This window comes from Tenrec ecaudatus, chromosome 5, assembly GCF_050624435.1.
Source record: "Tenrec ecaudatus isolate mTenEca1 chromosome 5, mTenEca1.hap1, whole genome shotgun sequence".
In the NCBI taxonomy this organism is placed as follows: domain Eukaryota; kingdom Metazoa; phylum Chordata; class Mammalia; order Afrosoricida; family Tenrecidae; genus Tenrec; species Tenrec ecaudatus.
The window spans coordinates 15,753,185-15,779,674 of NC_134534.1; the positions used below are offsets into that span (position 1 = coordinate 15,753,185).

The following is a 26,490-nucleotide window of genomic DNA, read 5'->3' on the forward strand; positions in this document are numbered from 1 at the left end:
GATGGTAGACACGTCTTCCAAGGGCAGAGACCACATGAGTGTCAGCTGATGCCCCAGCTGTCCCTGTTACTCGGACCCTGGTACTCGCGGTGGCTGGCAAGGAGCAGGGATTTTCAGGGTTACGTGTCATGGGCTGAACTGTGTGTCCCTCAAACAAGTGTCAATTTGTCCAGGCCACGAATCTCAGTAGTTTGGCAGTTCTGCACTCGTGCCATTTGGCGGAGGCATCTACTGATAGGATTCTCCACTGTAAGAGAATTAGGGTGGAATGTGACACCCTTACTCCTGATCCCATATAAGGGAAGTTTCTCTAGGGTGCAGCCTACAGCACCGTTTATTCTTCTAAGATCACAGAAGCACATACTTTGGACCCAGTGTCCCTGAGCCAAGAACCTCCTAGACCCAGGGGAAGATTGATGGCAAGATACATGAAGATCTTCAAGGGACACCCATCTCAAAGCTGTAAGAAAGAGACAAGGACTTTCCCCTATACACTTCTCCCAGGGCTGGCACCCTGAAGTTGTACTTCTAACTTCCTACATGATGAGAGAATAAATCCCTGTTTGTTATAGCCACCCGCTTGGTATATTGCAGAAACAGCAGCACTAGGTAACTAAGGGAATAGGACCACCTGGGTGGATTATGGCGCTGATTGGGAGGACGGCAATAATTCTTCAGGCCTCAAGACGGGGTAGTAGCTCAGAGAAGTAGCCAGAAATGAGGGAGGAGGCCTGTATGGCTGTTTTCCTAAACAATGGCCCACCCACCACCACTCTCATGGTCTCTAATAAGAATGAGTGAGCGAGCGAGGGAATGCCTGAACAAGTAACCCGCCTCTACTTGCCTCCCCACCTGACCCACTGACTTTTATGATTTCTCTTTCAGGGCACTTACGGAGTTTTTATCGTTAGTGTAACTTAACCTCTTAAAGTGACAACGTCCAGGGTAAAGGAAGGACCCAGACATGGGCCTGCCAGTCTTAGTGACAAATGACCCCTTACCATCTGCCCCGCGAAGGACACCTCCACAAAAGGATCCACGAGGTCCTTGCTGTCACCCACAAATGCTTTGGTGACATTCGCCATGATGCTGGAGTTCATCTTGGGTAGCCCTTCCGCTTTGTAGAGTCTCACATAGAATCTGGCCCAGGGTCTCTCTGATGGAAACCCCTGGGGAATCAGAAGATTCCTAACAAGGGGAACAAAAGTCAACATTCAAAGAAGGCTCTGTGTGGAAGAACAGAGGCAAAGGAGACGCGCTGTGGAGGTTGAAAAGAGGCTGCTGTCACAGGAGAAACACCTGCCTAGATCAGGATTCACCCTGAGAAGAGTTTTCTTCCTCATGGGAAGACCGTGAATAGAGATGAGAGAGTGAATCCAAATGGACTCAGGTCCCAGGTTTCAACACTGTCTGCCACTCTGTCCTGTAGCAGAAGGACATTTAAGACTTGTCACTTCAGAAACCAGAGGTTGAAATGGCAATTCCTTCCAAGAGAAATCACCAAGGCTTCGGAATAGCTTATGTGTAGTAGACTATGATAGAAAACAGGCTTTATTCTAGAAGCTGGTCCCCCACGGGTAACTGTGCCTTCAATGAGCCATGTCTACGTGAGCCTGCTAGAGCAGAAGCATAGGTGGGCAAGCCAGGAACTTGCCAGTTCTAAGGAAGGGGGCTGAGGGAAGGGAAGAGGCACTGGGATTGAGACGCCTCCTTTCTCTTGCACAGCCCCGGATGGATCTGTCTCACTTTTCAATTTGCTCCTCAGCGTCCGAAGTTTTGGGGTTGGTCTTCAAGATGTCGCCTTTGCCAGTCACGCTGATGTCACACTTCAGGTACCCCTTGGTGCCAGTCCGGATGTCTGCAGGGTCTGTGAGCAGGGCCCACTTGTCACAGAACTGATGACCTGGAAAAGTGCCCGGACAGTTCAGATAGCCTGCCCAGAGGACCCAGCACCTCCACCCATTTCTTTCCCAGACCAAGGCCCCCCATACACTCTTCTCTCTCTGTTGTTAGTTTTTCCCCAAGGCTCTTACCTGCCTTCTTTCTTTCCTTTCTTCTTACTCCCACCTCACTCTCTCTCTCTCTCCCTCTGGCCTACCTGGTGGATTTGGGAAACCTTCACCCTGTGACAGCAGGTGCACAGGAGCCTAACTCTGACTGGTACCACTTGTTGTCAAGGCCACTCCAACTTGTGGAGGTCCCATGTGTGCAGAGCACACCTGCCCTCCTCAGGGATTTCCAAGGCTGGTCTTTCAGGAGGGTATGCCCGGGTCTTTCTTCTGACACACCTCTCGCTGGATTTGAACCATCAGACTTTCCGTTAGCAGCTAAAAGCATTAGCTGTTTGTCCTACCAAGATGGGATAATACGAATGGAGTGTGGACGTCCTTTATTCTATGCCCATGGCCTATAAAGGTGACCCGTGAATATTTTTGTTTGGCTTAAACTGTACCTCGACATTTCAAAGTTTCTAAGAAAGTCTAGACTTCTAGCTTATCTTAAAAATAAGGGAAAGAGCTGGCAATACCGGGTTCATCTTTCCACTGTTCCTTTTCTCTGATCACATGACTTCCTGTTCCCTACTTCATCATCCTCAATGCATTATACTCAGCTACGGTCCTGGCCTGGTCATGTGCATAAAGAGGAACTACTGCTGAAGGGAAGGGAGTCTATTACTTATTAGGTCTTGACCTTGGACAAATTCTCTGAGCTTCACTTTCCTATACGTCAGGGATAGTAGTAATTATTACAGGAAACACTTACACAGTGTATCGTAGTCATCACTGTGTGCTAGACTGAGCACTTGACGTATATTTATGAATGTAATCCTCCAACAACCCGTTAAAGTAGATATGATTCTATCCCCATTTTTAAAGGTAAGGGAACTAAGGAATAGAGAAGTTCAGTCATCTATCCAAGGTCACACAGCTAGGAAATGACACAGTGGAATTTGAAGTCCTCATTTGACTCCCTACTTCCTATTCTTAACTTTCCTACTTATTGCCTCCTTTGTCTTAATGTCTCACCATGAGAACAAAATGAATTTCTCAGAAATACGGGCATATAAAATAATCTCATCAGATTGTAACCTTTTGAAGGCAAGAGTCATGTCTTGCTCAGCGTTGCGCTCACTGATACTGACTGGATAGTCAGAAGAATGAGCAGCTGACTGACTGAGAGACCTTCGTGGGTAATGCACTTGAGAAAGGATCGGAGCTAGAGATTGGAAGGTGATGCTCTCTTACCAGGTTGGTTGTACACAGTCCCCAGGTCTACTCTGAAAGAGCCGATCAGAATGCTTCCTATCAGCTTGTGGTGGAAGACCTGAGGAGAGATGGGACAGTAAGTCCCAGCAGCACTACAGCTATCTTTGAGGATAAGAGAAACAAGCACACGGTACTGCAAGGAGGATCCTAGGGCTTAACCCTCCTAGGGCTGGACTTCATTCTCTTCTGGAGCACAGAAGTGTTGGACTATCAGTCAAACAATCAATGGGTCTAAAGGTGAGCAAAACCACCAAGGGGAAACACACTCCTTAGAATAATCAACCATTCCAGCTCAAAAGGGCTGCATGGAGCAGTCATTTAAGGCACTGCCATCAGTCTCTCCCCATCCAGAAGAAAAAAGAGTGAGAAACAAATGAAGAATCAAAAGATATAAGCAAACAATTAGTCCAGTAGACTAATAGGCCATGCAAACCTCAGTCTCCACAACCCTGAATCCAGAAGCACTAGATGGTGCCCGGCTCCCACTACCAACCTGCTCTGAAAAGGAAACTATGGAACAGAACTCAAAATCATAAACGAGATCAGGCTTCCTGGTCAGAGAGGGACAGGTGGGAGCCTTTTAATCACCCTTCAAGTTTGGAATTGAACTCATCCCTGCATTTGAATAATTAATCGTCTAAGATCCAGAGGGCAGCATTTATCAAAGGACAAAGTCCCAAGGGTTCACACAAAAGGAGGAATGGAGACGGGAGACAGAGGAGGAAGTGGGATGTGTGGGCTCACCTGGTAGGGATTGCGATCCATGCAAGGGGTGGGGGAGGGGAGTATGAATTGTTGAATGTACAACTGATGATGTCAGGAAGCTGTCTCCTAATGCACGGCAACATGTACAATGCAGGGTGAGGCAGGGGACAGCATTTGCCCAGAGACAGAGTTCAGAAGACAGGACAGGTAGGAAAGAAGAAGAAATGGAATGGGAGATGCAGTGCGATGGAGGCCTTTACGTGGTGGGACTTGCAATCAATGCCATGAAATAAAATGAGTACAAATTATTGAATAGGAACTTGGTGTGCTGTGTACACTGTCACCTGAATCATAACAAAAAGCTTCAAACTTTTTTTTTAATTAGGAAAAAAGAACCACCCAGGTTTGTAAAATGCCTGCAGGAAGAGCTTGCAGGGACCCATCCCTTCTAGTAAGTTCCCAGCTAATCGATATTGAACGACACCTAATAACGCTCGCAGTCTGAATGTTTTCTTTAACAAAATGAAAGGTCGTGCAGCTCACCCTTTAAACCCACCTCTGCCTATGGAAACGCCACCCACCCACCCGTCAATGCCCAGAGCAGGCGTCACCTCCTCCAAGAAGCCCTCCCTGACCCCCACAGCTGGGTGTGATGGCTTCCTCTGGAACTCCCACCAGATGCGGTTCACAGCTGTCTCAGACAACACCTCACAGGTACCCGTGGGAAGTTTGGTGTGAATACACTATCCAGAAGAAGGGAGGTGGTCACCCTCAATATGCTGTGCTAAAGAACCAGGAGTGGTTTCCCCTTTAGCCCAGGAAAGAGAAAAGTGGGGTGTATGGAGAAAGGAAACAGATCATTTAAGTGTCCGCAAATCTTGGAAATGCTTCCATCTAGTAAAGCGAGTAAGTTCCCACGTTACAGGAAGACAGATTGCATATCACTATAAGGACAATTTTTATAACAGACCTTACCAGCAATAGAATGAGGTATCCTATAGGTAAAGAGTCCCCATCACTGGACCTAATCAAGTAGTGTTCCAAGAATCCCTTTACGTGGAGGTGATGGAATGGGGTTCCTACTAACCCAATGAGTAGTTAGACTAGATCAGCGGTTCTCAACCTGTGGGTCACAACCCCTTTGGGGGTCGAATGACCCTTTCACAAGGGCTTCCTGATTTGTAACAGTAGCAAAATTATAGTTATGAAGTGGCAAAAATAATGTTATGGTTGGGGGGTCCCTACAACATGAGGAACTTATGAAAGGGTTGTGGCATGAGGAAGATTGAGAATCACTGGACTTGATGGTCTTTCAGCTAGCTCCTAACTATCGACTTCTCTGAGATCTTGGAATCAAGGACAATATCCTATCCTCTAACCACCACGTGGCCTTGTTTTTAGTTGGTGCTCAATAAAAAGTCAGTGAATTAATGAATGAATGACTAAATGCTAGATGAACGAAGGGTTTTGTGGCTTCCAAATAGCTCTTTTGGTCAGAAACAATGTGAAACAATTCAACTGACTTCAGGGGAAAAAATCTCCTTCACTGTGCTCTTCCTGGCCCAAACTTTCAAAGGGTGCTGAGCACGGAGGGGAAGTCGGGTTAGGCTGATTTGAGTAGAGGAGCTATTTAAGCCTCCCCTCCCCACCAGTGCACCTTCTAAAACACCCCCGGGTCGCAGCTGCTAACGTGCTTTCCCAAAGGCCTGAGCAAAACCAGACACTTGTTCCAAGCTCTGCTCTCAAGTTGAGGCCATCTGATGCCCTGTGGGCAAATCAGAAGAGAAGAGCCCCAAATGAAGCTTTAAATAACACAGAGGCTTCTGCAGAGTGGCCAGGCCACCCAGCAGTCCAGTGCCAGTCAAGTCCTGGATCACAGGGATGCTCCCTGGGGCTGTCCTGAACGGAGAGCTAGAGCCCGGCATGCCTTGGGCCACTGCCAGCCTGGGATAGTCTTTGGCATCACCTGGCTTCTGCTTACAGCCCTCTCGTGTTTCTTCTCCCACAATGAGTTTATTCTGGGCATGTGGACTTTCTGTTCATGAACCAGAGGGAAGATGATATAAATGCTTCCTTCTCAGTGGTCCCTTTAAGAGCACTGATCTCGTTCTTTCAGGATCATTTGGGGACACATTGGGGGGGCACAGATAAGAAATGCTAGTGCTAACCCACCCGCCCATGGAGAATCATGACCCCTGTCTAGGGGACATTATAAGGATCTCGTTATTAACTGCTCACTGGAAATCGAGAGAGCCCCCCAGGGACTTGCTGGAAAGCCAATCCCATCAACAGGTGTTTGCCTGAGTGATGCACTTGAACAAAGTCCTGGACAGTGCTCCAGGTCCCCCAAATATTGTCTGCACCACTGGTTATCGTGTCTGATATCTGAACCTGAGGGATGTTTGGCTCTTGGAAACTTGTCATTCCTTAAGAGTCACATTCGTCAAATTCCATGGGGAAGGATGTCATGCTAAGTCTGTCATCACCTAAGCCGGATAGCAGGACGTTGTTGGCACGCCGCTGTGCTTAAAGGGCACTTAGGAAGGAGATGGGGTCTGAGAGGGAGACAAAGAAGGGAGACCCTAAGACTGGGTTTTTTGGGGGTTTATGAAACAATGATTAGAGTTGCTGTTTAGGAAACCACATGGACGTCTCCAATGGTCTTACGTTGGCACGCCAAGTGTCAGTCCTGGTCTTTCAGAACTATTTGGATGAAAGCATTGACCCTTTGGCCGTACCCTAGACCCTGCCTCCCTCACACAGACACAGCTGGCAACCTTCTGTGGGGGAGTGGTGATGGGAAAGAGATGCCCTCTGTGTTTATATCTCCAGAGGGAAAGAGGGACCAGACTTCAACCTGGTGCTCCAAGATGGGAATGCAACCTACCGGCATGAAGCAGGGACCCAGGAAAGAGGTCTGAGGGGCCAGCCCCAATCCCAACTACGTGGACAGCTGCCTCTTCCCCAGAAGAATTTACTTCAGATGACAGCACTGAAACTACAGCTCAGGGGTGGGACATGTCTGATCAGAGTGCACAGGAGCAAATGAAGGGGGAGGAAGAGAGAATGGAGCACATCCTGGTCCACCAAGCCTTGAGGACGATATCCCTGCTTAGGGCAGCCAGTGTACAGAGAGGACCATATGGCCGGCCCCTCTATGACACATGACATCCCTCACTGACCCATAGCCCTAGAGGGCACAACACTGGAGACACAGTGTGGGAATTGCGCCCAATCTGACCCCATCACACCGAGGCAAAACACTAAGGGTGTGCAAGAGAACAGCAAGAGGAACAGAGCAACGAAGTTCAGAGGGAATACCAAAAATAGACTTTGGTACCAGGCCGGGGCACCCCTTCAGACTCCACTGGAAAACACTCCTAAATGTCAACAAACAGATCTCGAACTATTTACAGGCTTTTCTCTCCTTTTTGTCACTGTTTTGTTGTTGTTATCACTGCTTTGTTTTCTTTTCTTGCTTTGTTTTTCTCTGTCTTGTTTTTGTGTGCATATTAATGTCTCTGCAGGACTAACTAGATAAGATAGGCTGGATAAACAATGTGGAGGAGAAAACAACAGGAGCAATGGTTCCAGGGGACATGGGAGATGGGGAGATGTGGAAAAGGAAGTAGTGTTAACCAACCCAGGGACAAAGGAACAAGTGATCCAAAATCAGTGGCAAGGAGGGTGTAAGAAGCCTGGTAGGGATTGATCAAGGGCAATGTAACCGTGAGGAATTACTGAAACCCAAATGAAGGCTGAGCATGATAGTGGGACAAGAGGAAAGTAAAGGAAATAGTGGAAAGAACTAGGAGGCAAAGGGCATTTATAGAGGTCTAAATACAGGCATGTACATATGTAAATAAATATATGATGATGGGTAAATAGATCTATGTGCATATATTTATAGGTTTAATATTAAGGTAGCAGATAGACATTGGGCCTCCACTCAAGTACTCCCTCTCAATGCAAGAACACTTTCTTCTATTAAACTGGCATTCCAAGATGCTCACCTTCCCAACAGGATCACTGAAGACAAATGTGTGCATAAGCAAATGTGGTGAAGAAAGCTGATGGAGCCTGACTATCAAACGATATAGCATCTGGGGTATTAAAGGCTTAAAGGTAAACAAGTGGGCATCTAGCTCAGAAGCAACAAAGCCCACATGGAAGAAGCACACCAGCCTATGAGATCACAAGGTGTCGAAGGGATCAGGTATCAGGCATCATTGGAACAAAAAAATCTTATCATAGTGAATGAGGTGGGGAGTGTGGAGTGGAGACCCAAAGCCCATTTGTAGGCCACTGGACATCCCCTTATAGAAGGGGGTTCTCAGGGAGGAGACAAGCTAGTCAGGGTGAAGTTTAGCAACCATAAAACATACAACTTTCCTCTAGTTCTTTTTATTTTTATCTTAAATAACAATTTTATTGGGGTTTTTTTGTCAAGAATTATTTAATATTTTTTCTCTTTCTTTTTTTCCCGTCTAGTTTTTAAATGCTTCCCTTCCCCCTCTCACCCCCCCCCACTATCATGATCCCAATTCTACCTTACAAATCCAGCTAGACCAGAGAATATACACTGGTACAGATAGGAACTGGAAACACAGGGAATCCAAGACAGATGATCCCTTCAGGATGAGTGGTGAGAGTGGCGATACCGAGAGGGTGGAGGGAAGGTGGGGTAGAAAGGGGGACCCGATTATGGGGATCTACATATAACCGCCTGCCTGAGGGACAGAAAACAGAAAAGTGGGTGAAGGGAGACATCGGACAGTGTACGATATGACAAAAATAAAAATAATTTATAAATTATCAAGGGTTCATGAGGGAGGGGGGAGCAGGGAGGAAGGGGAAAAAATGAGGAGCTGATACCAAGTTTTGAGAATGATAAGGTCAACAAATGTGCTTGACACAATGGATGGATGAATGGATTGTGATAAGAGCTGTATGAGCCCCCAATAAAATGATTTAAAAAAAAAAAAAGAGATGTCCTCTATTCTTTTCCTGAGTGATATTGAGTCAGGGGTGATCCCTTGCCATGATCCCTCCTTTGGGCTATTCGGTTTCCATATGGGCATCACTGTCCTCTATGAGGTGAGCACCCCTGGATGAGGCACTTGACTGGACCAGACACTTCTCTCTGTCTTCACTCTCCAGACTTGATCAGTGAGAGGCATTAATCTTTGATAGAGCAGGGGAAGGGTCTCCCAACTTCCCCTGGGTGGGACCTATGATCTATACTCAGAGGTGAGTATAAGAAGCCCAATGGCCATGACTATTAAGAAGCCCAATGGCCATGACTTGCTCCAAATCATATCCCCTGACCCACTATGATCATTGAGGAGACTGATATATTCCTGTTGTATTCTTGTTTCTATTTCCCTATCTGCTACCCATAGGAGGGAAAGGACTATGATTAATTAACATTAGTGTACACACCAGCCCAAGAGAGAAACACGAACATTTAGCTGATAAACGAAGGCAACCAACTCAAAATTGCAACCCATTAAGATGTCATTCCAAGCATGTTTCACATGTGCACATCAGTGAGCTACACAATTCCATGTATAATCGCCTAACAGTAGATTGAAAGAGGCATGGGGTTTTTTCCCCTTATGATGACTTTCTTCACAAAGTAGTTATGTCAAGTTGTATCCCGTTGGCCTCAGACTCACCAGCCCGCACACACCTTCCTGAGTCCAATCATCACCAAGCATGCTGGACTGTCCAAGAGAATTCCCAATGCCTAGACTCCCACCTCCCCCCACCCATCCCCAGTGGCATACTTACTGAGATTTTGATGATCTTGTCAAAAAGGTGTACTTGGGGCCCGATGAAGTCGAAGACAAAGTACTGCAAAACATAAAGTTGATTCTGACCACCAACCCAGGGTTGTATCTAAGCTTCTGATGCCTGCAGTGAGCTTAGATCTGCATCATCGGTTTCCAATGTTGCCTGGTACCCAATGGCAGAATAAAGGTAGTCCCCTGGACATGAATTATATCCGGTCCTAAGCAGACAATTGAGCCAAATTCTGAGTGACTCAGGAAAGGTCCATCCTTAGTGGTGGCATAGTGGTTACACACTGGGCTGCTAACTGCAAGGTCAGCAGTTCAAAACCACCGATGGTTCCTCAGGAGAAAGACTGGGCTTTCTACTTCCATGAAGAGTTAGTCTCAGAAACTCACAGGAAGGTCAATTCTACCTTATTCTACTGGCACACTCTGAGTAGGCATTGACTATAGGGCAGTGAGTTTTGTGGGGCTTTTCTTGGTTAGTAGTACTGTAATGTAGTGTAGTGTAGTATAGTAATTTACCCATTGGGGTTCTAATGGAAGGGTCAGCAATTTGAAACCACTGACTGCTACGAGGGTTTTCTACTCCCGGGGGAGGGGGGCAACCCTCATTCTGAAGTTACCATTTAATGGGTTCAAATAATTGATACTACACAATCTGACTTTTAGGTCTTATGTCTCCCAACTGCAGGGTTGTTTGACTATAAGATACAAAAACAACCATGCTGTTTTGTTGGTTTGTGCGTTTAGGGAACTGATCTCAGTGGAGTGAAGGAAAGGCAAGACTTGGAAGGTGCTGCTTACTGGTGTTTACTTTATTCTTGAGCCTCATGGTAGAAGAATGAGCTCACATAACAGATGAAATAATGGTAGTAGGAAAGTCTGTTTTTGAAGGGCAAGTCAAAAACTCAAAATGTGGAAACAGCAAGCTGTCTGTCATCATGCCCTATAATAGCAGATCTACCAAACAGGGGTCCTTTGATATCAAGGATGGGTAAACTTTGTTCACTGTCTTCTGTTTATGAAAATAAGAAATATGTGTAACAGTTTAGAAAGTCTTTATTCTGTACATTAAAACTTTTACAAGCTTGGAGTTCAAAGAGTCTTTTATCCTTTGATGAAAAACTCATTTACTTGACGTTCTTTAAATCCTTGATAAGGCTTCATGTACAAGATGCCATGGGATCCTTGGGATGGATCAATTCATTCCAATATTTTGTATTTATCATCTTCTGTTGAGATTCATAAGGAGCCCTGGTGGCATAGTGGTTATGCATGAGCGTACCAACCACAGGGTCAGTACTTTGAAACCCCCAGCAATGCTGCACAGGAGAAAGATGAAGCTTTCTATTTGTGCAAAGATTTGTAGTCTCAGAAACTCACAGGGATGGTTCTATCCTGTCCTATAGATTTTCCACGAGTCAGCATTGACTCGATAGCAGTGAGTTTGGTTTATTGAGATTTATGTGGTTCAGCTCCATCTGCCTCCCACAAGCTCCTTATCCTTCTGGACCTGTGTTCTGAGCTGCCCTCAATTCTCCAGAACCTCTCACCTGGTACCTTCCACACCAGATGATCTATGGGCTTGGAAATTAGGGTGAAAACTCTAACAAGGAATTTTGGTTCTAGTTCTATTTTTTTTAGCTTAATTTCCTACTCAATCTCACTTGGGTCCAATTTAATATCGTTTATATGCAAGACTTGTATGCATAAAGCAAACACTAATTGTAATAATTAACAAATCGGTAGGGATTTGCAGTTTGAAGGCATTTTTATCTACAGGATTTCAGTTGATCCCCCTTGATGCCAAAAGATGTTTTAAGGGAAGAAATGGAAGGTGAAAGGCCAAACAGAACTCCCGTGCTTCACTGTTGATGCTCCATGCCGACTCTCGCTCTCGTCCCAGTGAAAGGGGGCTGGGGAGGGGGAAGGTGGGCAGGCAGGAGTGACAACGAGGGAAGAAGTTAACACACATGGGATTTGGGTGTTTTCTGTTGATTTCATTATCCATACTCTCCTGGTCTTCTTTTTCAATTATCACTCTCATTTGGAAAATCATGAAGAGGTTGCTGCTTCTCTGTTGATGGGTCCTGGTGCCTACAGCGCAATAGCCCTTATGGGTACTACTAGTAGAAATAGGAGCGATGACCTCTTTATAGGGTACTCTCTCATACCTCTCAATATTTCACATGTGTATATCCTTTGCTCACGGTAGGCCATATACATGGGCTTATATATGGTAACAAAAGTCTTGGAGAAACAAATATCTAGCAATGAGAGACTGACTAGCGTGGTAAATTATGGTGCATCAGTGTAATAGAGAGCTCTCCAGCAATGAAGGAAAAATTAGATTGAGCTCTATGTCCTTTATATACAGGACACATTGTGTTGTGAAAAGAGTGAGGTCCAGGATGATGAGTAGAGACTGCTACCACCTGGGAGCCCAATATCTACTTGTATTCCTGAATGTGCTTGGAAGGCCTCTGGAAGGAGGAATACACATCTGATGAGGTAGGAGCCTCCAGGGAGATTAGACAAGGGGATTAATATCAGAGACAGGAAGTAGACAGTGTTTTCCTTGTACAGTTGACCCTTGAAGCAGTCCTGGGAGCAATGTAAAGTACATGTTGGTCTGCTACCCTCAAGGCCAGCAGTTGAAACCCACCAAGCACTCCACGGGAAAATATGAAGCTCTCGGCTCCTATAGCCTTGGAAGCCCTCTATCGGGTTACTATGAGTAGATTAGGAGTCCTGGTGGTCTGCTGGTTATGCACTGGACAGCAATTCACATGGTGAGCACTTCGAAACCACCAGCAAATCCTCAGGAGAAAGACTGGGCCTTCTAACACCACACACAGTTACAGTCTCTGAAACCCACAGGGGCTGCTATGAGTGAGTGTTGACTTGTTGGCAGTGAGTTCTGAGTTGATGAGTTGGTTCTGACTCAATGGCAATGGGTTGGTTTGGTTTGGTTGACTCTAGGGCAGTGATTCTCAACCTTCCTAATGCTGTGACCGTTTAATACAGTTCCTCATGTTGTGGTGACCCCCCAGTCATAAAATTATTTTCGTTGCTACTTCATCACTGTAATTTTGCTACTGTTATGAATCGGGTGACCCCTGTGAAAGGGTTGTTTGACCCCCAAAGGGGTCATGACCCACAGGTTGAGAACCGCTGCTCTAGAACAACATGCTAATGTAACGGAGCGCCAACTCATACCCCTCTAGTAAAAAATAGGCATGTAATTTTTGACTCCCCCAAACTGAGGTACTATTAGGTCATGCCAGTGTTATGTAGGTGTGGAGGAGTGGCTAGGAAACAGGAAGGAGGGACACAACCTTTATGCTTGGCTGAAGAAAACTGCCAAATGGCGGCGAGTAGAATGCTGGAGAAGAGGATGCTGGTGAGCTCCATGACTTACTTCATTGTAAAACGGGCTGTTGGTTCCTTCCTTCACTGTGGTTTGCTTCTTGTCATCCCCGATCTCAATGATCACCACCGGGTCGATGTTCTCACCCACCAGCTGGCGGGCCTCCGTGATGGTGATGGCAATCTGGAACACAAATCAGGGGCTTTGCTCTCCCAGAAGTCACGGCTCATTCTCACAAGAGCAAGGGGAGGAAGAGTCGGGCACTTACTTGATAAGTCTGAGACTTGACCTCCCCGTCGTGGATCTTAGTCACCAGCTTTGACCTGCAACAGAAAGTCTAATATCTTTATTTCATCGAGGAAGCAGTTTAGATCCATATGCTTCTGGTGTTGGGTGCCCTCAAGCTGAACTCCCCATAGAGTCTTCTTGCCCCTAATCTTTATGGGTGCAGATCACCCCATCTTTCTCCTGTGAATCCACTGGGTGGGTTCAAACAACCCATTTGGCTTAGCGGCTGAGTACTTCACCACCGTGCCCCCGGGACTCCTTTGGGTCCATACACAATGGTAATGGTTTCCCAAACATCCCCAACGGCTCTCATTCTTATCATGTCATATATTTTCTCTACATCTCTGGGGGACGTGCGAGTGGACCAGTGACTTAACTTCTCGATACCTCATTTTCCCCATCCCAAAAGTGAACCTAATAATATCACCTACCAGGTTGAATGATTGTTAGAATTAAATAATATCATGCATGTAGAGCGGTAGTTCTCAACCTTCCTAATGCCACGAACTTTTAATAGTTCTTCATGTTGGGGTGACCTCCCCCAACCATAAAATTATTCTCATTTCTACTTCATAACTGCAATTTTGATACCATTATGAATTGGCCGACCCCTGTGAAAGGGTTGTTCAAACCCCCGAGGGGGTCACGACCCACAGGTTGAAAACCACTGATGTAGAGGTGAACACCGCAGTGCTTGGCAATAAGAAATGTGAACTCTTTTTATAAGTGTTTCTCATTTTTCATTTAATGGATGGAGAAGCAGAGATGCCTTGGCAAATCAGTGGCGGAGCTGGGTCTAAGAAGGACTTCCTGATCTTCCATCTCACCTTCTACACACGACCACAGTGCCATTTCCAGTAGAGAGAACAACTGTGCTTTGTCATTGCTTTTGAAAGAATTGGCTAAGGAGAAAATTGGAAGGAATGACCAAGATGCTGTCTCAGTGAGGTTTCACATTCTAGGAGATTTCATTTATCTGGACTGTCAGAGGTAATTGAAAACAGATGTGCAAAGCCTGGGCACTTAGAGATTGCATAATCACATATAGGGATGAAGAATCCCTGCTGTCACAGAGTGGCAATGAGTGGAAATGAGCTGAGCTTTAGTTCTTATTGCATTTTGTTCTCTTGGCTTGGAGCAAGCAAGACCATCTTGCATTTGACTTCATTTCATTTCTACTGATTACAGTAGAGTCTAGTAGAGAATAAACTCGTAAACATCTAAAGGCTTTGGTGTCAGATTGATCTGAATTAGGGTATTTGTTCCCCTAAGTTGTGTGACTTTGGGAAGTTTTTCAGCCTTGTTTGTGAATGTGGAAATAATAATTTGTACTTTCGTAGGGTGGGGCTGAAGATTAAAGGAAATCGTGCATGTATGATAAGGTAGGTATCATTGAATATATTCATCCATAAAATGGTAAATCTCTACTGGTTAGTTAGAATGGAAAGCTTTGTTCTTGGCATGGCGAGGGGCGAAACAAAGATTCCTAAGGCACGGTCTTGACTCTTGAAAACTGCCTAGCTAGAGGAGGGAGGACCAAAATAGAAAGAGAGAGAGAGAGAGAGAGCAAACTAGTCTGTACATTGATGAGTAAAGCATGCAATGGGAAACATGGGATAGATGCTCCAAGGAGAAAGCCATTCCTGAGGAATGCTCAAAGGAGGATGCCATTTGGCCAGTTCTGGGACAGACTCAGGACCATCTGCTGGAGGATCTCAGGTCAGGAGATTTCAGTGGTTCTCCACTGAAGCACCTTTCAACGACAACCAGCAGACCTCATGCCAAAAGCAGCAGAGCTCCCAGTCTGACCCATAGCTGACACATGAATGATGAGTCTGCAATTATCTGGAGCCAGTAAAACGGTCCAAGTGACTCACAGGTTTGTGAGAATTATCACATATTCCCTGTCTGATATTAATCCACTGATTTGGGGGAGGAGGGAGTATTTGTTACACATCCACAACTCACTGATACAGCAGCTTGCATGCAGTAGGCCAGCTTGTTTGGATCTCGTATTGGACAGTAGAGATGCCAAGCTCTTCTTTGAGACAAACGCAAAGCTGGTATATTGAGCACCTTGATAAGATGTTTTGGAGAGCAGGGAGTGGCAGCTCTTGAATCTGTGCCCACGGCTGCTGCTTATGAAAGACTTAAGACCAGAAATACTAGCGATAGGACCCCGACCTATTGAAGACAGCCTAGTACCAACAGTCCAGCACAGCGCTAACAAAAGACAGTCTGCTTGCCCTACACCTTCGATGTTCTACATCTTATTGTCTTCTCCCCAAGCTTGCGGGGAATCTGACACACAGGACGAGCTCAGCAAATGCTGGTGGACCTCCAGCAGTCACATGGTACCTTCTCTTCATGGACACTGAGGGGACAGGAGTGGTAAAATCATCATTAGAGGTCAAATCTCCTCCCGGTCCTTCCTGGCCGGAAGGACCCTCCTGGGGCGCTTCTGCTTCACCTTGACTGTCTAGAAAAGCAAACAAAGAAAGAAAACCCTGTTAAATTGAGAATCCAGACAAACCGAGTCCCCGCTGTGTACTCAGCACCAGGTGCAAGAGAGGGTAAGAATGCCACTTTCTGCACAAAAACAGCTTCTTAGCGAAAGGAACGCCAGCTCCATACCTTGATTTCCTAAAAACTAGTGCTGCTTCTGTCTGTTTGCAAAAGGGGTTCGGGCAGGTTTATATGCATGGTGTTGTGGAAAGAAACATGGGGTGTGAGATTAAGGACATGCTTTCACGTCATGACCCTGCCATTTCCTAGAAATGGGACTTTAGACAGAGAAGTTGTTTTCTCTGGGCCTCCCAGGTGATGCATGGCTGCTGGACCAATGGCCTATTCTGAGCAGCAAGGGGCAGAGAAAGCTTCAATAGACCGTCAACAACTTCAGCTGCCTTCTATAACCAGGAATTCTGATGTGATCCACCTTGGATGCTGTCTGGGTGCAAAGATTTTGTGTTTGTTTTGTTTTTTTACTCTCCAGAAGATTCTGAGCTAACACACAGCAAAGCTTGAGACCCGTGCTGCATTCTCTCCTGGAACAGAGAGCAGATGCGGAACACGGAAGTTCTGCAGGTGGCTGGCGGGCTTGCTGCTTCACAAGGCTGGGGACACAGAGACCTGCCATCATACACCCCAAATCTAGCACCAAGTTTGACACTTAACAGGTGTCCCATTCCTAGGTGTTGGATAAATGGCTGATCACAGATGCCCAGAAACAATTCATTGGGTAACTAATTAATGTTGGGGTGGGAAACCCACAGGCCACATGAGATTAGATAAATCAATAGCAGCTAACTCCTATCACACACCTCACCAAAGAGAAGCAGTTCCATCCATTCCATCGGAGTGAGCTAATTAAATGTTGGACCAAATAGAGCAGGCTAATTTTTAAGGTGATAATTTTGTGTAGCCCACAAATGATGTTAGAATGATTCAAATGACCCTTGGCAGAACACAAAGGTTCCCCACTGTGGGAGTTACATCATCTGTTGTCAATTTGAGACTTAATTGTGAAGAGGCGGAGTTAACCTGTCGATCAGGTAGCAGCTTGATGACCTCATTTGGCAGTGCTAAGGAGATAAATAGCTCCCTGGAGGTGGAACACCCTCTCACTCTCTGTGACATTCCTGTTGAGAAGACACATGGAGCTACATGGAGCTGAAGGAATGACATGAAGACCCCCTGCCAGTGCTGAGATGGTTCCACTACCACTGGATCCACAAAATTTTCCATCCAGTGGCCTGTGATCTTCCTGCATTCAGCGTCATTGCATGTGTTTCGTGAGTCTGAAGAGGACTTTATAGATTGGTATCAGATATATGAGCTAATATTGGACTTATGGACTTGACCTGGACTGGGCTGGGATGTTTTCTCAATACACAATTGCTCTTTTATATAAAACTCTCTTATCCAAATATGAGTGTCTATGAATTTGCTTCTCTAGTCATCCAGACTAACACACCCACTTCTATTTAATGGATGGGTTGAGAGTAATTGGGATGTTTATTAAAGCATAGCTACCATGCCTCAAAAGACACGGACACAAGAGCCAGAGATGCTAACTCTCCTAACATTTCACCCAGAAAGGCCCCCACCTTCCCGGTAGAAGCTAAGAGGGAAAGAACAATGTTCTGTCGAATGTTTCCTCAGTTCCCAACAGGGCCGCGAGCCAGCAGGAGACAAGCTATTTGCTTTCTAGGAGGGCCCTGACCCCTCCTGCCCTGTTTGCTTTGTGGGCTGAAGGTTCTGATCAGAACTAACCACAGGAGGCAGCTTCTTCAGGAGGGCTCCCTGCGCCTCTGCAAGCGCCTGTGGTTGACTGCCCTGCACCTAGCGGGCTGGCTCTCTCCTTCCCTGCATGGTCAGTATGGCTCCTGGGGAAGGACACCCTGGCCATGTTCCCAAAGGACAGACTTTGGTGTAAGACTGACAGGGCTCGGGAACCAGCTTCACCATGTATTGGCTATGACGTTTTGGACAAGTCACCCTCCCCCCTCTCTGAGCCTTGGTCGTAAAGAGAGGGCATTTCCGAGTCCTGCATACTGTGTACCACACACAGCGGGGTCACATTCAATGTGTCACAAACAGTGCTGTTTTTCATAAAATCCTTGAAGGAAGGGAAAGTGTCTTAGTCAAGCCTCAGTGCCCAGGGCCAACTGCAGTGGTGAAAATTCAAGGATACCAGAAAAGACCCCCCCCACCAAACTTTTCTACCCACCCCTTGAAGCCTCCCAGTGTGTAGAAGCACTAGGCAATGACTTCCATTTAACCTTAAGCTTTGGCTTCACTTCTCATCTTTCCCAGCCAAAGGCAGTTCTTTATCATTATTAGTAATCAACACCATAGCATAAATCCATTTCTATGTTCCCTACTGTAAGGAGAGTTTTTCTTTTTCCTGGGGGCACTGGAGCAGTAAAGGCCACCCACAAGGAGACAAGAGGGATGAAGAGGAACCAGCCCATGCCACCATTTTGATTTAGCTCAAAGGTGCCCACGCTTATTTGGTCTACTGCCCTCTTTTTGGAAAAAAACAATCACTCACCTCCCTTACCCACCTTGGTTACTAATTATTCTACTCACAATCCATAATCCAGGAGAAAGTGTAGGTATTGCTTTTGCAGCCCCCTCCCATCATCCCAGTGCCTCCGCCCCCATGAGTCGTATTACCCGCTTTGGGACACACTGGTTTAGGAAAGACCTAGAAAGGTAGGGCCAACTACAGAAGTCATCAGAGGAACGAATGGAAGCAACTGATCCTATGTGACTCAACAAACATAAACTGCCTGTGCCAAACAGGAGCCCTGATGGCATGGTGGTGATGTACTGGGCTGCTAACCTCAAGGTCAGACGTTCAAAACCACTAGCTGCTCCATGGGTGAAAGGTGGGACTTTCTACTTCTGTAAAGAGTGACGGTCTCAAGAAACCCAAAGGGGCTTTCTACCCTGTGCTATAGGGTCATGGTGAGTCAGCATCAACTCAAGGCCAGTGAGTTTGGTTTAGTTTGATCTGGTTTGGTCTTTGCTAAGGAAGGCAGGGGAGTGTTACAACAGTTAGCATGCTCAGTGGCCTCAGAGAAAAGGCCTGATCATTTACTTGCAAAAAATCAGTCATTGGAAACCCTGGAGAACACAAGCCTAACCCGGCACATGTGATGGTGACGTAAGTTGGCGGTTACTTAAAAGCAACTGGCTACTGGGCTTGGCCTCTGCTGACAGAGTTCACACACCACACGGGCCTTCACCAGAAAGTCAGAGAGCCTGGCTCTGCCTGTGGACTCCACTGCTTCCTGACTTGGTGCCTCCCTAGCTCGAGGCCAGCTTCGTGGAGGTGAGTCCCAGCACAGGATGCACTCACATGATCCAATACCTGGCTTAGTGTTCCGCTGCCGCCATCTTTAAATTCTTACTGAAGAGTTAACAAGGGACTCTGTAGGTCCATTTCTCAGGGTGCGCTGCGATTTAGACAGCTGCTACTTTCCAATCCTCTCATCGCCTCTTCACCAAGGCCCCTTCCACTGCCTCATCCATGCTTCCCCACAGTGACACCCTCCCCCACCCCTGCCTTTTGACCCGATGACCTAGTTACTGGACCTACACCTGTGACTGGCCCAAGGCCAGGGAGCCAGACAGCATACTTCCTGCCTGGCTCTGTGGGGAGTGGAGAGAGGGCTGCAGACTCAGCCAAGGAGGGGGTCCCTCTACACAGCCCTCAGATCCCGGATATAGTCAGCTCCCTCCCAGAAAACCTCACCTTGTGCCGCCTTGTTGGCTAAGATTAACCCCTTGTCTGCTTTCTTCTTCTTCTTCTTCAGCTTTAGCCCAAACATCCCCTTTCTGAAAAGAAGAAGGACAACGGCATGATGCAGCAATAGTCACATGAAGTCATTCCATCTTGTTTTTGCCAGTGGCTGTGAAGTATATTCCGACTCCTGGCAATCCCCAGTGTTTCAGAGTAGAACTGCGCCCCACAGGGAGAAAGCAAGCAGCGACCAAGGGCTCTCTTAATAGTGAACTTGCCTCCCCATCCACCCGGGGTCAGAGTCAAAAGACAAGCTGGACCCCAGTGGATACCATTACTGAAACCAGCACAACTCAACCCAACCAGAGCAGGAACCACGAGGTCCACCTGGAACCTCAGGTAAATGAGACACAATGCAGATATCAGTGGAAATAGCTGATGTTTCTTGTCACTAGCTCTGTGCCAGGCACTCAAGGGAACGACATCATTTAGTCATCACCCCCTCACTGCCATCAAGTTGATTCGGACTCACAGTGACCCTACAGGACAAAGGAAAACTGCCCCTGTGGGTTTCTGAGGATGTCAATCTTTCTGGGAGTAAAAAGCCCTGTTTTCATCATCACGGCAATGCTGTAATATTCTAGAACCCATAGAGTTGAGGCAGGACCCGAGACCCGGAGAGGTAGACAATGCTTCTGAGGCCACACAGCTCCTGAGCACAGTTATCAACAGACTCCAGATCTATCTGACTTCAGAGCCCAGGCTCTAACCGCTGGGCAGCTCTGAGTCTCTCAGTTCCTCTGAGCAGAGGGAATCCTACCATCACAGCTGGACTAAATGAGGTCACATCACAATGTCCAGCTCAGCTGACACTGGGTACGCACCCCAAATGGCAGCTGCTGCGATGGTTACTATTGTCCAGGAGCAGGAAGCCGTTCTGAGCTTCCCCGGAAATGGGCCCTGCGCTAATGTGTCTAACAGACAGCAGAGCCATCTCCCAGGTCTCCACCTGCCTCCTGGGAGAATCCCTTTCAGAAACTGAGGGGCAGAAGAGCTCCTGGTCTCCGGGGAAGGAGAGATGGACCCTGTTCAGACGCTTGCTGCTGGCAATCTCATGGAGGCAGTAGGGATAGGAAGGGTGTGTTTGGAGAAGAAGGGGGGAGAAAGCAGGGAAGGCTCAAAGCCTACTCAAGTGAACGCCATGCAGTCCTGGGGCAGCGCATGAGAAATAACAGAACAATCAAAGGTTTCTCTGCTGCATACATGTTTAGGACACGTATGAGGTGGCTGAATACGACCCAACAGTCACGTGATTCGCTGCTTATCCCAGCACTGTGTCTGACCTATCACGGGTTGCCTAACCTCGCTAAACTTCTGATCATGGGTAATGGGATGGTAGTGCTAGTCACTGGCTGGGAAGATGAATTGGAATAATAAGTGTAAAGCAATTGGCACAGTACTTGCCACCCGGTAGATGCTCAAAAAATTTTGGTTGATTATTGTTCTGAGAGATAGGATACGGACCCAGGAATGGAATCGATTAGGAGACGAATGTTCTGTCTGTTGGTTCTGTTTAAGCACTGCCTTGATCCAGAGGACTTCTAGGGCGTGGCACTGTCTAAACAGTGGAATGGGCTGTGCTGGGTTCCTTGTTCCTGGAAATGTACCCGAGGACCACTGACAAAGGATGTAGAGATGACAAATATCATAGGGAAGGTCATGGGTCCCTTGAGCCCCCAAGATACACTAGACTAGACACAAAGACCATCTAGACACAAAGAACAAGCACCCGGACATGGTGGGATTCCTAGCTTCCTGGACAAGTCACAGCCTCGCCGAGCTGATTCCTCATGTGCCGAATGGAGGTCGTGATCCAACACCTGCTGTGCGGGATGCTGGTGGGGATGAGATCACGTGAGTGGAGCACCGAGGACAATGCCTATTACACACAAAGGGCTGAATGGGTATCAGAGGCCTTCGGGACTGGCCTGCACTCCCCCTTGGATTGGCCACCATCCTCTCTGAGGACAACAGCATCCTCGAGTCTCCTGGGAAGTAAGTGCTCAAGAAAAGAAACAAGGGGGACTTCTGGTTTTCTAAACCACTAAACCCGAACTTCCCGCAGCGGTTCTTGTTATTCTGCTGTTAAAGGGCCGTTCCCCAAAAAGGAGAGCCAGTGCCTTCCAAACCCCGAGTGGCATGTGGTCCCCAGGACTTGCTGCCATGATCATTTCAGAGGCAGAACCCTATCTACGACCCTGGAACTTGGCCAGTGGCCTCTGGATGCCTCACGATGGTTTGAGAAGGTTGAGTTACTTGTATCCACAAACAGAGTGGTGACAAAGGATGACAGTATCTACCAGAAAGAGGTGTAACGCTCCTTTAGAAGCAGCCATCCTCTCTGTGGTTGGCTTCCTGGAGGGAAGCCAGTGATGGAGGCTGGCCCAATGCTGCTGCCTTGGACAGAGGAAGAGAGACAAGGAGAGGAGGAGGGGGAAGAGGGAGGGAGAGAAAGCCCACTTCTTAGAAACAAACATCCTTGCCCTCTGCAAAAGAGCACTCTTGGCTCTAGTCTATTCATTAGAGCCACCTCAGCAAGCTTTAAAGATAGCTACCCAGACCTCACTTCACAGGCTGATTTGACTGGTCAGGGACACAGCTAGGGGGGAGTTGGGGGGGGGGGGAAGCTCTTGTCCAAGCATAGCTCAGACCCTCCCCTCCTACAGAGCAGGCAGAAGAAACCCCATCCAGTCATGCCCGAAGGACTTTGAAGCACCCTTTGGGTGGGTTGGTGTTGGTTTCACAAACACACAAGGTTGTTTGCCAGAAACCGTGAGCAGCCATCAAAGGCACTCCCAGCAGGACCCCCCGAACCGGCAGCCCCTGGAGGAGAACCGAGTCCTCCCCTGCAGCCCTGTGGCCTCCAGCACGAGACCGGAGGCTCTGCTCACCAGCCCAGAAGACTGCCGCCACTGGGACACTGGCATCGGGACCCACCACACCCAGCTTGGCCGGGGGCCACTTGAATCCGTTCCCAAGACCCCGACTCTGGAGCTGGGCATGTAAGAAGGTAAGCACAGTTCTTCACCAGTGACACAAGGCATTGCTCAGGGATGCTTCCAATTCACGGACAGGGCGTCCCAAACCCGAAAGCATGCTTGGAAAAGGGACAGCCTGCTGCTCCGCGTAGCTCAACCACGTGGAGGACAAGGACAGGCGCTGCAATGTTCCCCGGAGGGAGTTGGACTTCTTTTGACAATATATTGAGCACTCACTATGTGCCAGGAACATCACTTTCACCTCATTCTCACCTAGTAGGGCCAAATCAGGCTGTAAGGCAGCTGTGCACCACCACCCTCATCCAACAAGGGAGACGTGTCAGACGTTTCCAGTCAGCAGGTTGTGGCCAAGCCGTAAATCAAGCAATCCATTGCATGGATGAGCATCCAAGACACCACCGCCACCCCCCTTGCTGATTTTCCGAGCATTCCAGCCGGGGGGCGGGTGGGGGGACTCTTTACCAAAAAAGGATGGGGAACTCCTGTTTAGGATTTATTGAATCACCTCCAGAAGACACCCCAGGATTAGTCAAGACACTCGGGAAGGCCCATACCAACCTGTTCTCCTCGGGCTGGAAGCTACTGTGAGTCCGATATCTGCATCGAAACAATGAGAGCGGTAAGGACGGCAGGTTAGGGCTGCTCCGGCTCATCTGTTCGCGGTGGCGCCACTCCAGGTGGAAAAGCACGGAGCCTGGAGCACCAGCGAGGCAGCCATGGCGAGGAGCCACCAGGCCAAGCAGCCAGAGGGAGAGGAGCTGGACACCCGGGGCCTGGGTCTCATCTATGCGGCTTTCTAACTATGTCACTGGCTTGGCCAGGTGACTGCTCTGCACTTCAGGTCCTAAAGCGGTCATAAAGACTACCTGGGCTTCTTCATTGGGATCTTAGAGGAGAGGGCTTCTGAAAGCTTGTGGGAAAGCGCCATCATCTTCTTAGCCCATTGTTCCCATGGGTCTTTTGAAGCCCCCATCGCATATATAGCGTTACCATTCTTAACTGTTAGGAACTCTTCGTGGCTCCTCATCACCATGTGGTTGTCCACTTGTGTCTCTAGATTTGCTTTCCAGAATCACCTTTTCTCTATTCAGTGCGGAACAGAAGCATCTCAGGCCAACCAACCAACCAACCAACCGGTGAGCTGATTGTGTCAACGGTGTGATGAGTATTGGCCTCTGCTTCTCTCACCCCCACAGGAACCCTGGTGGCATAGTGGTTATGCATTGGACTGCTAACTGCAAGGCCAGCAGTTCAAAACCACTAGTCACTGTGAGGAAGAAAAAGGCAGGGCTCTCTGCTCTTGTGAGGAGTTATAGACTGAGAAATTCACAGAGGTGGCTCTACCTTGTCCTATGGGGTCGAGATGGCATTGAGTTTTGAGTTTTCTTTCGTTCCCACCTCCAAGTGCTCAGAGCACAGCTTACCTGGGCACCTTACCTTCCAAACCCAAACTCGAACACCCAGTATGGGGGGGATTTTGTATCATTTGTGCATTTTTATCATACCTCTCACAAATTACTAACAATTAAATTATGCTTAGTGAAATGACCTAAGCCTGCTATTGGTGAGTCAATTCTGACTCACAGAGACCGTACAGGATAGATCACAACTATCCTTTGGGTGTTCAAGACTGCAAATCCCTATGGGAGCAGAAATCCTTATCTTTCTTTCCCCCTCAGAGCCGCTGGTGAGTTCAAGCTGCTGGTCTTGTGCTTGGCAGCTACCAGGGACTTATATGGAATTTTAAAAACCATGACAATTACCCACAAATGTATTGAAGCCCCCTCATATAGCTAATAAAATTTATTTATATACAAAAACCCATTTGCGTGTAATTGGGTCGACCCCCTATCCTCCCCCACCCCCCCAATCCAAACAGGATAGTTGTCTATCCAGGTGATTATGTTCTCCCAAATATTTAAAAATGATATTCTGGCCCCTACTTCATACCATACCCAAAATTCAATCTCAGATGGATTTCTATTTAAATATTAAAGGCAGAACCATGACGCTTTCAGAAGAAATGGTAGAGTAAATTGGATTAGGTAGAATGATCTCAAATGCATTAACAATAATGAAAAGGTAGAGTGACATTGTTGATCAAAAGGTATCATGAAGAGAATAAAAATGGAAGCTGCATAGAGAGAAGATATCTGAAATGCCTGCCTCTGAGTAAGATCTTATCCTCAGAACACATTATGAAACCCTACATACAGTTAGCCTAATAGACAAGAAGCTTAGACAAATAGTTCATGAACAAGGATCTTCAAATAACCACAAACCTACAAAAATATGTTCAGACTTGTCATCAAACTAAGGCATAAGAAAAACCAATACCACAATCAGAATAGCCAACATGTTTGAGTAGCCCTACCCACTCACGGTGCCCTTGGAGGACAGAGTAGAACTGCCCCCTGTGGATTTCCAAGACTGTCACTCTTTATGGAAGTAGAGAACACAGAACAGCTGGTAGATTCAGAAAGCTGACCTTCCAGTAGCATCCCAATTCTTAACCCACTACACTACCTCGATTCCCAGGAGTCAGAGTTGGCTCTATGGCAGTGAGTTTGGTTTTTAACCATACACCAAGTGTTGACCAGTATGTAAGAGCAAGGAGAGTGCATGTATTGCTGGTGAGGGTGTAATGAGTACCATCTTTTTTTGGAAAACTGACCATAGTAGCTACTAATTCTGAACAAATGAATAAATAAGTATCCACCCTATGGATATACACAAAAGAAAAGCACACATTTATGCATCAGAATTTCATAAACAAACATTCTCAACAACATTCATGAGGGTCCCAAAGTGAAAGCAAACCAAACACACAGTATGAGAATCATGGATAAATTGTGGAACACACGTTCTCAAGAGAAAGGCTGAACTATTTTCAACGGCATGTTGAACAAAAAGAGCCAATCATAAAAGAGTGCATAGTGTTTGGTTTGTCTTGGTTCTCTAGTGCTACGATAGCGGAAATACCACAAGTGGGTGGCTTTAACAAACAGAAATATATTCTCTCTCCGTTTAGGAGGCTGGAAGTGTGAATTCAGAGTACTGGCTGTAGGGGGCAGCTACCTCACTCTCTGGGTTCCAGGGGAGGTTCCTTACCTCCTTTTAACATCTGTGAGTCTGGCGCCCCTTAAGATCTCCATGTGCTTGGGCAGATGCATCTATAACTCCTGGGACTAGGAGTTTCTCAGTACGGGGACCCCAGGCCCAAAGGGCAAGTTCTGCTCTCTGCTCATCCTCCTGGTGGTAGTAAAATCCCCATCAGTGCTCCCTTGTGTGATCTTTTGTATCTCTCCAAAGAGATTGCCTCAAGATATAACTCAATCCTATAGATTGGATCCTTAATGTAACTGTCTCTGATCCTACTTCCTTAGCATCAGAGAGCTCAGGATTAACAACACAGAGGATAATTACATCAGATCACAAACAGAGGATAATCACACAACACAGAATGAGAATCATGGCCTAGTCAAATGGATACATATTTGGGGTGGGGGTGGGGCACAACCCAATCTATAACAATCCCTCTGAGTGATTATCTTTATTGGAGTGTAATGACTAGACAAGGGCATAAAGTGAAATTATATCATTCTGATAATTTACATATTTTACTGTGATGATTATTACATGAATATGTTAGCTTTGAGAAACATTTTTCCTGCATATAAGTTATGCTTCAATACAAATTTTACCTTCAAAAAAGCACAGATTTGAGGATTAGCTCGGCGACCTACTAGTT

At 46.9% G+C, this 26,490-nt stretch overlaps 1 protein-coding gene across 1 annotated transcript in view; it reads right to left on the reverse strand.

Moving 5' to 3' along the window:
- Window positions 1-19,768, reverse strand: part of FER1L6 (fer-1 like family member 6) — a 133,401-nt gene extending 113,633 nt beyond the window's left edge. The window contains exons 1-8 of the mRNA XM_075550578.1: window positions 19,693-19,768; window positions 15,786-15,906; window positions 13,408-13,462; window positions 13,191-13,322; window positions 9,765-9,827; window positions 3,246-3,324; window positions 1,747-1,903; window positions 1,002-1,188 (exon numbers count right to left, since the gene is read on the reverse strand). Coding sequence (XP_075406693.1) covers window positions 1,002-1,188; window positions 1,747-1,903; window positions 3,246-3,324; window positions 9,765-9,827; window positions 13,191-13,322; window positions 13,408-13,462; window positions 15,786-15,906; window positions 19,693-19,768 — 870 coding nt within the window. The remainder of the gene's footprint in view (window positions 1-1,001; window positions 1,189-1,746; window positions 1,904-3,245; window positions 3,325-9,764; window positions 9,828-13,190; window positions 13,323-13,407; window positions 13,463-15,785; window positions 15,907-19,692) is intronic.
- Window positions 19,769-26,490: the final 6,722 nt, after the last annotated feature.